The 13,301-nt window shown below is 40.7% G+C and overlaps 1 protein-coding gene across 1 annotated transcript; it reads left to right on the top strand.

The window, feature by feature from the left end:
• Positions 1-3,550: 3,550 nt before the first annotated feature.
• cd28 (CD28 molecule) lies at positions 3,551-7,856 on the top strand. Its single transcript, XM_068734169.1, has 5 exons — positions 3,551-3,685; positions 5,148-5,398; positions 6,099-6,255; positions 6,430-6,593; positions 7,308-7,856. The coding sequence occupies exons 1-5, from the start codon at positions 3,613-3,615 to the stop codon at positions 7,395-7,397; spliced, it is 735 nt and encodes a 244-aa protein (XP_068590270.1). The 5' UTR covers positions 3,551-3,612; the 3' UTR covers positions 7,398-7,856.
• Positions 7,857-13,301: the final 5,445 nt, after the last annotated feature.

Raw genomic sequence — 13,301 nt, forward strand, 5'->3', positions numbered from 1 at the left:
AAAGAGAATAATAGCACAATGAATGGTGAGCTCTCTTGTACCAGTCTTGACCTCTTATTTGCCGCCACACCTGGTTTGGCCGAGGCTGTCTTTGAGGAAGAAGAAGTTTATGTCACTGAAGCACCAACAGCTGCATCCGTCGTCTTACTTCGTTGCTACTTTAGTGATGGATGCAAACACTGGAATGACAATAATGTAAATACTGAGTGAAATGATTGTAAGTATGTTAAATCTAGTTTAGTTTAATACATGTTCCTCCATGTTAACTCAGTGTTAACATCAGACGAGAACGTGTCTGTTTAAGCTCAATCAGCTTCATGCGATGCATTTTCCGCACACCACTGCAAAGAGCCTGACTGGCAGCTTCTGATGTTATATTTTTGCACTTCATGCTAAAGTTGTGAAACAATGGACAGCGGCAGAAATAAACCACTGTTTTCCGCAGTGCTGACTGTAACTTCAGTAAGAACGGGGTTTAACCCCACAGAGTGTTTCCAGGCAACGCCCAGATGTGATGTCAGCGTGACACAGAATGTCGCAGCATCAGCACTTTCACAGTGTGACAACACGGTGACGAGAACGAGCTGTTTTCCACTGTTTTCACCTAATTTTTGCATATCGAGCGCGTTTGCGCGAAAGAAATGCAAACGCGAGAACAAAAAACGATTCTAATATTCCAAAGAAGAATGAACCGTGACAACATAAAGAGAGGCCGTCGCACATGATCAGATTCAAACATGTGATTGCATCACACACACTCCATTTCAACACCAATTATGAATTATAGGATTTATTTTTTTATGTTCAATAAATGACAAAGAATTGAAGTTTTTCTCGTGTAAATGTCTTTATTGACAAAATCCACATTCTGTAAATGAAGAGGCTAATGTGAATAGAATATTTAAAAGCTATTGCCACATAGAAATATATTTAAAAAGATTGTTATTTGTGGAAAAAAAGGACATTATGACACGTCCTCTTCATTTAACTAAGTCCAGGACTCCCAGCGGACTGGTACCGCCCCGGGTCACTTTGGAATCAATCAAATAAATAAACTGTCAAAATGCACGCGGACACCTGGATGTATTATTGCTACAGTGACTCACTATCGCCTTCTAGTGGTACAAGTGGTATTACAAGACAGGACGGGCCGCGGCTAGCTGGTTAGCATTCTCATTTCAGTAGACGTCTCTGAGAAAACATCAACACTGTAGCTTCTTAACATTCTGTTCATAATGTTTTTTTTTAAATGTTTTAAACAACAATGATGGCCATATCTATCACATTGCACCTTTAGCAGTTGTATTTCTACCTTGTACAGCTCCATTAACAGACAGGAACAGATAAGAATGGCGTAAAGTTAAAAGGTTAAGTTGTTCTTTGCAAAACAAACATAACACCATGTAAACCTTTAGGCCTCACATCGTCTTTGCAGCTGGTCTCTCCGTCACCATCATGTGATCAGGTGCCACACAGGCTTTTGTAAATACAGATATATCTTTAAGAAGAGAATGTGATTTTAAGTTCAAATTCTTTCAGCCAGAATGTGTATGTGTACACGTGAATGTGTAATCACTCCTGTACAGCATCTCTCTGCTCTCGCTGACAGAACATCCCATTCTGCTCCATTGCAAACGTGGTGAATGCTGCTCTTCATGCCCTTCATGCTCTTCAGCTCTCTTCAGCTGCTCTTCATGCTCTTCAGCTGCCCTTCATGCTCTTCAGCTCTCTTCAGCTGCTCTTCATGCCCTTCAGCTGCTCTTCAGCTCTCTTCAGCTGCTCTTCATGCTCTTCAGCTGCCCTTCATGCTCTTCAGCTCTCTTCAGCTGCTCTTCATGCTCTTCAGCTGCCCTTCATGCTCTTCAGCTCTCTTCAGCTGCTCTTCATGCTCTTCAGCTGCTCTTCATGCCCTTCAGCTGCTCTTCAGCTCTCTTCAGCTGCTCTTCATGCTCTTCAGCTGCTCTTCAGCTCTCTTCAGCTGCTCTTCAGCTGCTCTTCATGCTGTCTTCATGCTCTCTTCAGCTGCTCTTCAGCTGCTCTTCAGCTCTCTTCAGCTGCTCTTCATGCTCTTCAGCTGCTCTTCAGCTTCTCTTCATGCTCTCTTCAGCTGCTCTTCATGCTCTTCAGCTGCTCTTCATGCTCTCTTCAGCTCTCTTCAGCTGCTCTTCATGCTCGTCATGCTCTTCATGCTCTTCAGCTGCTCTTCATGCTCTTCATGCTCTTTAGCTGCTCTTCATGCTCTTCATGCTCTTCAGCTCTCTTCAAGTGGACGTAGTCGTCATGATGTCACCCTTTGGTTCATGGACTGGCTGTGTTAATTTCTCCGTGGATTGAGGGTTTTGAAACCCACAGTCTTTATATAGCGTATAGACCTGCTTAATGATCAAAAAGACAAAGAAGTCTCACTTTTTACAATATGGGAGTTAAAAATATTACAACTCAAATCCAAAAATCTTCAGCTATCCAGAGTTTCAGCGGGAAAGAGTCCTGATTCCTTTACATCCCCAAGAAGAGTCATTTTTTGTCTACAAATGAAAGGTGTAATAAAGAGATGATTCCAAAATGAAGGAATTATTTGTAAATGTGTGAACAGAATGCAGGAACCTAACTGATGAAGTCAAAACCACTTTGACTAAAAACCTGTCATAGACATTTTCCAGACTTTGATATAGCACTCTAAACAAAATTCACGAGGATTTAAACTGAATATCAATGCTGCAAAACCTTCCACTCGAGTTATCTACAAAGAGATTGAAGAGGTTTGTTTCTGATGCATATCAACCTGTTTTAGGAACATTATTGAATCCAGTGGCTTACTGAAAAAGTATTCTCACACATAGGGCAGCCTATATGGCATCATGTTTAGAAGGCACTGCATTACATTTTTCTCCACTGAAAGGGCACCATGGAGGACCCTTCATCACGTGTTTTCCTTTGGAAGGGCCTAATAGGGACTTCATCATGTTTTCTCCACTGAAAATGAATCCTAAAGTGCACTTTATTGTGTTTTGTCCACTAGAAGGACACCCTAAAGGGCACTTTATCGTGTTTTGTCCACTAGAAGGACACCCTAAAGGGCACTTTATCGTGTTTTGTCCACTAGAAGGACACCCTAAAGGGCACTTTATCGTGTTTTGTCCACTAGAAGGACACCCTAAAAGGCACTTTATCGTGTTTTGTCCACTAGAAGGACACCCTAAAGGGCACTGCATGTTTTCCCCACTGGGAGGTAATTGAAAAAAACTGTATTCTGACAATAACACATCGTTAGTTTTGAAAGCTTTTTTTTGCTGCTTCTTTCATATTTTTTTTGGGTGATAATGAGTTTGGTTTAGCACAATCACTGAATTTAGTTCTGCTCAGCTTTCCTGCAGAACCACAGCTTGGTAATCTTGCCGTCTCCTTTTACTGGCAAAACACCATCATCATTTCCTGTGCTGGCACACAGTTTCCATGACAGCTGAGAGAAAGTGCAAAACTATAAAGGCAAGTTTCACAGTTTTTGCATGTATTCTAATAAAATTTGTTGAGTGGGAAGGTGTGTGTGCTCACTAGCTTTCAGTGACTTTCAGTTTAGTGTCGCTCTCTTTCTGTGAAACGGTGTGAGATAGGATGTTCCTGACTCACTGTGTGATGCCATGGATTGTGTTGACAGTCCTCAGCCTCTGCCGGCCTGCGTGGAGTGGTGAGTATAAACACCCTTTTACCGATGTGACGATATAGTAGTGTTCAGTGCATGTGGCAACTAGAAACCCTGACCTCTACGGGGACTCCATGTGTAATCCTCAGCCAAACAGTCAGATCAAGATGAACTGAGCTGAGCTGAACACTTGATACTATAAGATACTTTACATGCTCATTTCTAACAAAATGTCACTAATATGTGACAACAGGAGTACTTTTTACAATATTTTCAGAAAGAAACAGTACTGTACAAACACTAATGTTACACTCTTGTGCTCTGGTTGAGCAGACCAGTTGTAAGAAGACACTTCTGTCCTTTATTTCTCTGATTTTAGGTGTAAAAAGGCATGGAGACATGTTGTCTATAGGAGCCACCTGCTTTAATTTGGTATTGAATAAGCAAATGTTAAAAATAAATAGTAAACTGCACTTATACAGTACATTGTTTAAATAATACTACAACAGTTTTGGAAATATGTTTTAAAGATTGATACCACTATTTGTAGGCTGCAGAAAATATGTAGCTAGTGTTAGCATCTCATTAGCTTAGCACAGATAGCCTGGTTCGTTCCAAAGCTAACAAACTCTACCATTCACCACCTCCACGACTCAATTATTAACATCTTGCTAAAAAAAAAGGTAATGAAACTTTTCCAAAATTTTCAAAAATAAACTACAATATGGTTTAAGCATATTTTTAATAAATTGCACTGTATTGCACATCTTGGTTTAAACACTAGATTTTGACCAAATATGGTGAAATTGGTCTTAATCTATTGTCACTGTATTTAATATCTTAGTAGGCTATAATTTAAATGTATTTACTGACAGATTTACACATAACATCATAACATTTGAAGTGGATGCTCACACTTTTCTAAAATGTTCTAAAATCCCCACTCTGTATAGAGAGGGGAGCAAAAAACTGCTCGGTTTTGTACTAAAACGTAATCAAAATGTCTATAATATAATGGTTTGATTCTGCAAACTGTCTTTTAATTTTTATTTTGAAATGCGCTGTATTAAAGTTTAAAAGTATTGAATTTATTGGGCGAGCCAATAAACGACTGTAATGACAAACGTTAAACTGTTTATAGTGTTGGGTTGTTATTTTGATAGAAATTGAACTAGCTCATATTTTTTTCTGTATGGCCTACATTAAGGGATCACCTGGTTTCGTTCAGAGCGTGGGTGAACCCTGCAGCTTCACTGCGAAAACCAGAACTCCCGCAGAGCTGCTGTGATGCTGTCAAACCACAGAGTTTCGTGTCCCCATGTGTTAAACACAGGAAGTGACGTGTGGCTGTGGAGAGTCTTTAGGATTCTGTACGTCGCCTCTGGCAGAGCTGATTAATGAAAAATGTCCTTCCTTTGTCGTTTGGATTCAGTACATAATCATGAGGTCAAAACTCTCTGGACACAACATAACTGTCTCCACCCAACCTTCCCCTTTTCTCTGCCAGCCGTGACGGTAATCCAGCCCTACAGAGTGGTGAGCACCAACGGTACGGCACAGGTCCATTGCTTTGTCCAACCCCGACCCTCCTACCACCAGGTCCAACCCCCCTACGACCAAACCCGGCCTTACCCTTACGCTGACCCCAAGGAGCTCCGTGTGACTCTGCTGAAAGGCCTCTACGGCGCCCAGGAGTTCTGCTCGTCCATCCTCAACTTCACAGGGCGGAGAGAGCCAGGTGTGGAGAAACAAGGAGATGTAAGTCTGTGGCTGGATGGATGTCAACTTATTACAACTTTAACTCAAATGATAAAATCTTAAAGACCCTCAAAAAACACATTTTCTATACCAGCTTCTTAATAAGAGACGGGCATCCTACACCAAAACACATTTTTTTCACAAATTTAAAGCAGTTTTGCAAATTTCGTGAGAGAGAACTTCTGTATTTTTGATGTGGGCGGGGCTCAGTTGGGAAGATGGTGATGTCACTGGATGTCAATTAGGATTTTGTGACATTTTAATCTGCTGAAAGTTGCTTTTCTCTTAGGTAGTCATGAATAAACCAAATACTTGAGGCAAAAGCATCAAAACAAAGTGCAAAAAAAACAACAACACAGCAAAGGAGCGTTCAAATAACGCCATCATCTACAGCCGTCAACATTTTAATTGGATATGTATTATGAACTGACCCCACCATGATCCTAAACATCTCAGGTCAGGGGTCAATCGACCAACAGATGAAATAGAAAGAGATTTCTAAGAAGTCTCTTTAAAAAAAAAGAAGAAAAATCAACTGATAAAATGGCAAACCAATAAAGGTCAAGCTAAAATGTCTACCACAACTTCACCTTCATCTATGGTGCATGTCCTTCTGAGATGTTTTGTGTTTACAAATTCACAATTTGGCCTCAGGGTGGCGCCAGAGTCTACGCTGTCACTGATGTCATGTGTGTTTTAGGTGCAGTGCTCTGCTCGGGTGAGGGAGGGCGCCGTGGAGGTGACGGTGTCCGGACTGAAGGCCACGGACACGGATTTGTATCGCTGCAAGGTAGAGGTCTTCTACCCACCGCCATACCTGCGGCTCACTGGCAACGGCACGCTCATTCATGTCTTAGGTGAGACCCCCCCCCCCTGCCCACAAACACACACACACACACACACACACACACACACACACACACACACACACACACACACACACACACACACAAGAACCTGAAGACAGTTCACACATCTTTCTGTCCCACTTTCAGTCTCACTTCCCCTCCGTCCGTTTCCTTTGTCCACAGGCAGCTCCGACTGTCCCGTGCCGGGGCCTCAGAGACAGACTGCACACCCGGGTGATGATGGGGAGGATGATGAAGGTGACGAGAGGATGGCGCCTGTCAGTATTCCTGTGGTTGTGCTGGTGATACTTGTCGTGTTTGTCCTCATCATCATCACCTACTTCCAGGTCAGAGCATTATACTTGTAGTTTTATTTACACATTTAACTGTTGTTAGTTATTCAGTACTAGTAGTAGTTCTCACTGGTGGATGCAGCATATTTAAAAGTATAAATATATAAATAGCCCACACTACCTGGACTTTAACCTAAATATCATATTGTACACGGTCAAAATAATCACACTTGACAACAAATTAGCACTGTGCAGGTTATTATTTTTATGTGTGCAAATAAACTTTTAAAGGATTTTTAAAAAGTGGCTAAAGTAATATAAGTGTCTAAAGTAAAAAAATATGACAATTTAAATACACATACAGTACATGTTTAATTTGTTTGTTGCAGACACATATGGCCATTGGTAATGACTATTAGTTTGAGATTAGTGTGATTGGCACGATACGGGCCTTAAACCGCTTCACTGAGGCCTGGTCTTGTTTCAGCGTCGGAAAATCATTTCAGCTAATGCAACGCTTCAATGGTACAAATCTCAAAATGCGTTGGTGTTTAATCAGATTAGCACACAGGGGGTTAATAGGGCACAACAGTAATGTCTTAATGATGCAGGCTAAATTCCTCCATGAGCATCTTCATCTTCTCTGCCCTCTTTGCTGTTTTCTCTCCCTGGTATACAATATATATATATATATAAAAAAAGGTTATTATCACCTATATTGTTCACTGCATTCAAATCTATGTTTTTTTTTTTTTTTTACATTTGCAGGCCCTACAGTGTGAACGAGGGAGGAGGGAGATTGTCAGACCGGTGACTGGTGTGCTTCACAAGGTGGATGCTGCTGCATTTTCATGTTAAAAACTTTGCATGAAACACCCACTGAAAAATCACGGTGGGCTCATCATGAGTACCATTGATTTTGAATGGAGGGTTAGAGGATTACAGGGTCAGTATTGACCGTTTATTAAATATCACCTCTGTTTTGATTGAGGTTTTTATTTTTATTTTTTTACCACAGCTATAGAAAATTACGTATTTGGTGTCTGTGGATATCTTACTTATTAAGTATAGAATAATGTTTACATTGTTGTAAACACAAATTGTATTATAAGCTGTAGCTCGATTGAGTTGAATCTGAACTCTCACTCTAACCAGCTAGATGGCTTGCATGGCTAACACTGTGTACAAATTTAAAAAACTTGTTTAACAAAGTTAAACTTGGCTTAACACTCCAGCTGAAAATGCAATGCTTTGAATGCTTAGGGTGCATTGTGGCTGAGTAATCTGCATTTGTTGTTACCTTATGTCAGTCTATTTTGTTGCCATTGCAATGTTCACTAAATATTCATGTTGGATATTTCCTTAGAATAAAGTTTCTTTACTTTAAATTGTAGTTTTGTGGAATGTTTTATTTCATTTTTCCAAGAACCAAACACACATTTGAACAAAGTTACAAGTTGAAGATATGCAAAGTGGGTCAAATGTGACGGTGGAACCTGAAGAACAAAAATAACAGAGTGGGCCATATGAGTCCATTTCTTTCATGTGTGCAAAGTAGTCAAGTACCAATGTTACAAGGGCAGAACAAAAGTGTTTTTTCTAACACTAAACACAGCCAAGCAGCAAACAACAAATATATTCAAGTTATTCATATTCTGTTAAAACCGTTCTGTTAGTTCTAATTGATTGAAAAGCTGGCAATTTGATGATTTTTCCATCTGTAAATAAAACACAACAACCTCAGGTACTGAGTAATGAAGCCAACGCAGAAGTGCCAATAACTGCAGTTCTTCAAATGACCACTTGAGGCTGACTCCAAAAGTAAGTCAATCCCCACAGATCCCATTGTTAAAACAAAACAATGTTACAGCCTGGTACAAAAAAACAGAATTGGTCTCCATGTAGTTTTCCCGTTCGTGACAACTATACAGGCTGTGGACTTTTAGCCCACTCACCCGTTTAAAATATATTAAGGCTTAAAGTTGGGCATGATTGAGCTTTGAGTGACAGGTGGGGGCCGACTCAGGTGCATCGACGAACCACTTCTTTCGACATTTTCGCATACTTTGGATACTGGATCCCCATGAGCAGACGCCTTAATCTTCCTGGGGTCCACTTTGAGCTTCAGAACGGCTCTTCAGAAACATGTTGCCTGCAGTTGACAGACAGTTCACAGGTGGTGGAAGCACAATATCTGCTCCACAAACATAAAACCTCGAAGACACGTACAGACAAACATACACAGGAACTAATCATTGAGACATAAGTATGAACCACTTCCTCGGATTCAGCTTGAGCTATAAAACATTGAATATCTGATGTGTTTTTTCAACCAATGTCTGTAGGTCTGTCTGTTGTCTGTTTTTCAGTACCTACAGTGCACACGTATGTCAGTCTTAGTAAATAACCAGCTGTCATAGACAGGGGAGGAAAGGATATTGTTTAAATATGAAGATAACTTATAGACCGTATACAACAAGTGGACATAGTCACCATGACGTCACCCAGTGGTTTGTGGACTGCCGGTTTGAAGCCGTCTTTTTTTGTCTGTCGCCATCTTGTTTTACTTTTGCAACCAGAAGTGACGCGAGGCAGCAACCTGTCAATCATAAGGTAGCCATGCCCAAAGCATACGCTGCTTTATGGTCTATTCTACTGTAAATGGGACCACAATTCACTAAATTAACGTCACGCCCTGCTGGCCATTACAAGGAGTGCCTTAAGCACTTTGAGATGGTCTCTCCTGGAAGACAATCATAGTGTCAGTTGTTTACATGAAAAGTGACAGAAAAAAGTTCAAACCCTGGCTCCTCTATCACCTCTGTACGGCTGGCCAATCATATCCGTGAAGTGGGTGTGAGGTGGTTACGATACTTACAGAAATGGATGGAGGCAGCTCCCGAAATCTGACGTTGGAAACTTGTGGGAGGAAAGGGTCTCCAAAGCTATTCAACCTACTTCTAGAACTGAGATCATCAGAGGAGAGATCATACACACATTAATCAAATTTCCTTATAATGCTGCCAAAAAAAAGCATGTTTTAATGAAAAACAAATGTTCCCAGGATTGACCCTTGTGGAACACCTCATAGATTAAGGATAGAAACAGAAGCTCATGTATTATTTAAGTACATAAACTTATTTCAGTGATAGAGAAAAAGTCGGTAAGCTTCGTCCTCTGGAGGCCATGAATGACTGTACAAAATGTTATGGAAATCATTCCTGCAGTTGTTGAGATATAACCTGACTGCATAGTCAGTCCAGACCAAAGCGTTGGGTTTTCTAATACTGACTAATACAAAGTCTTAAGGAAACAAACAAGATTACAATCAAAATAGTTTAGCTGTCAGGCCTAAAACAAAAGGAAAAGAAGAACAAGACCAAATTTTGTATCTCTCTCTCAAAGAAGGATCAGACCAAAGGCGGAAAGTCAGCAAACACAGTACAAGCCTTCTAATTCTAATGTGTCTGTGGTTTCTATTTGTCTCACACAGACACGCACACAAATTTCACAGAAACACAATCTCTGAAAAACAGGATGTGGACTATATTACGCCAGATCAAATCAAATGATAAATTTTCTTGAAGATAATGGACGGATGCACTCACAACAGTCACCTGAGGTCGGAGATAACTACTATTGTTACATGTACTCATGCAGTTTCTTGTCCTTTACTTGAGTATTTCCATTTTATTCTATAATCACATACTTGTACTCCATCTTAGTTCAGAGGCAAAAAGTATCCTCGGCTCTGGGGTTTGCACCGGCTGAATTAGAGCTAACTGCTAAATGAAAGTCACTCTCTGACGGAGCTCTGCCTGCTCTCCTCTGGCTCAGTCTCCCGGCGGTGAGGAGCATGGAACAAAAAGAAGAGTCAATTTCTCATTTCTGCAAATTTGGCTTTATTCCAATAAACAAACAAATCAAAAATCAATCAAAACAGACCGTGTACCTTCAACGTGATTGACAAGCCCTCGGGGCAGCTCTTCTTTATCATCCTCTCATGTTGGACTGAGGGCAGACTGGATTGACTAACTATGGCCTCTCGAGGTGGTATTACAATGCAGGACGGGCTGGGGCTAGTCAGTTAGCATGCTCATTATATCTCTGCAACACAATACAGAAGTCTTTGACATACTGTCAACACTGTACCCTCTTCATATTCTTTTGATAATGTTAAGCTTATTTTTTTATGTTTTGAACAAAAATTCTAACCAGATGTTACACACTTTTACTTAAGTTACAGGATATAGATACTTCTTCTACCATTGATCTTTACCAACCAGGACATTTGTTGTTGGATATTGCTGTTGGGCTTCTCAAATGTCCATTTTCCAGCACTTTTTACCACCATAAACCCAGTTAAATTGACCTTTTGCTAAGCCCCCCCTCTGCTACTTCGCCAGGCTGTCAGAGCTGCCCACACTGTCACTAACTGCACTTCCTATATATTTAATCTAAATATGGGAAAAAAAAAAAAAAAAAAACATTTCGGAGAGAAGCACTCAAACTGATTCAGCAGTGAAAACAGGTTAAAAAGCAGATTCTAAAGCAATCTCATTATATCCATTGTGTTAAAAATTGTAATCTTGTAAAAAAAAGAACACGAAAAACTCCAAAGGGGGATAAGTATTGTTCTAGGTGCTGTATCGAATCCATGTTTAACTCAGTTAACTAACATTGTATATACAATAAAACAGTGGATTCATGCTTTAGCTGCTACGAGCTTACATTGTATTGCTTTAAGTGTATATACAGTTGTGGTCAAAAGTTTACATACACTTCTAAAGAACATAATGTCATGGCTCTCTTGAGTTTCCAGTTATTTCTACAACTCTGATTTTTCTCTGATAGAGTGATTGGAACAGATACTTCTTTGTCACAAAAAACATTCATGAAGTTTGGTTCTTTCATGACTTTATTATGGGTTAACAGAAAAAGTGACAAAATCTGCTGTGTCAAAAATATACATACAGCAACATGAAATAGCAATTTTGGTGACTTAGAAAGTTGTGTCAATGAAATGAGCTTCATAGCATGGCCTCTTAACTTCTTGTGAGTGATTATGAGTGACTACAGCTGGTGACTTCTCTGAGGCCATTTAAATAGGGCTCATTGGATACAAACGCCCACAAACGCTACAATGGGAAAGTCAAAGGAGCTCAGCATGGATCTGAAAAAGCGAATCATTGACTTGAACAAGTCAGGAAAGTCACTTGGAGCCATTTCAAAGCAGCTGCAGGTCCCAAGAGCAACAGTGCAAACAATTGTTTGTAAGTATAAAGTCCATGGCACTGTTTTGTCACTGCCACGATCAGGAAGAAAACGCAAGCTATCACCTGCTGCTGAGAGAAAATTGGTCAGGAGGGTGAAGAGTCAACCGAGAACCACCAAAAAGCAGATCTGCCAAGAATTAGAAGCTGCTGGAACACAGGTGTCAGTGTCCACAGTCAAGCGTGTTTTGCATCTCCATGGACTGAGAGGCTGCCGTGCAAGAAGGAAGCCCTTGCTCCAAAAGTGGCACCTTAAGGCTCGACTGAAGTTTGCTGCTGATCACATGGACAAAGATAAGACCTTCTGGAGGAAAGTTCTGTGGTCAGACGAAACAAAAATCGAGCTGTTTGGCCACAATGCACCAGCAATATGTTTGGAGGAGAAAAGGTGAGACCTTTAACCCCAAGAGCACCATGCCTACCGTCAAGCACGGTGGTGGTAGTATTATGCTGTGGGGCTGTTTTGCTGCCAATGGAACTGGTGCTTTACAGAGAGTAAATGGGATAATGAAGAAGGAGGATTACCTTCAAATTCTTCAAGATAACCGAAAATCATCAGCCCGAAGGTTGGGTCTTGGGCGCAGTTGGGTGTTCCAACAGGACAATGACCCCAAACACACATCAAAAGTGGTAATGGAATGGCTAAATCAGGCTAGAATTAGGGTTTTAGAATGGCCTTCCCAAAGTCCTGACTTAAATCCCATTGAGAACATGTGGACAATGCTGAAGAAACAAGTCCATGTCAGAAAGCCATCAAACTTAACTGAACTGCACCAATTCTGTCAAGAGGAGTGGTCAAAGATTCAACGAGAAGCTTGCCAGAAGCTTGTGGATGGCTACCAAAAGCGCCTAATTGAAGTGAAAATGGCCAAGGGACATGTAACCAAATATTAGCACTGCTGTATGTATATTTTTGACCCAGCAGATTTGATCACTTTTTCTGTTAACCCATAATGAAGTCATGAAAGAACCAAACTTCATGAATGTTTTTTGTGACAAAGAAGTATCTGTTCCAATCACTCTATCAGAGAAAAATCAGAGTTGTAGAAATAACGGGGAAACTCAAGAGAGCCATGACATTATATTCTTTACAAGTGTATGTAAATTTTTGACCACAACTGTATGTAGTGAACACTTCGCTGATATGTTCAGTATCTGATTGGCAAGTGAGTGCAAAGCAAAAACAGGCAGAACAGGAACAGTTCAGTGATGTATTGAAGAAGTGAAGAGACAGAGGCTGGCAGGCTGGCAGGTGGAGACAGGGGTTGAGGAGCAGGTCCACGGTCAGGTTGCCGTAAAGCAAGGCATGACCCAACTTTGACAGTCTGGCATAGTATGAGTGGAGATGGGCCGGTTACATACTGCAGCGCAGATGGAGAGAGGGAACAGTTGAGCAGGCGGATGAGATTGTTCAACAAAAAAAAAAAAAAAACCTCAGCATAAAACAACTTTTTTTTCTCTGAATGGAACAAATAACATTTCCTGCAGT

Source organism: Cebidichthys violaceus, unplaced genomic scaffold (genome assembly GCF_023349555.1).
Source record: "Cebidichthys violaceus isolate CVI_PGR_0920_01 unplaced genomic scaffold, fCebVio1.0.p SCAF_61, whole genome shotgun sequence".
Taxonomy (NCBI): Eukaryota; Metazoa; Chordata; class Actinopteri; order Perciformes; family Stichaeidae; genus Cebidichthys; species Cebidichthys violaceus.

What these genes read in the sequence shown, in the direction of transcription:
- cd28 (XM_068734169.1), top strand. Translation starts at nt 3,613, where the DNA reads ATGTTCCTGACTCACTGTGTGATGCCATGGATTGTGTTGACAGTCCTC. An exon ending in GTGTGGAGAAACAAGGAGAT is followed by an intron (nt 5,399 to 6,098) that starts GTAAGTCTGTGG and finishes TGTGTGTTTTAG; the next exon opens with GTGCAGTGCTCTGCTCGGGT. An exon ending in CACGCTCATTCATGTCTTAG is followed by an intron (nt 6,256 to 6,429) that starts GTGAGACCCCCC and finishes CTTTGTCCACAG; the next exon opens with GCAGCTCCGACTGTCCCGTG.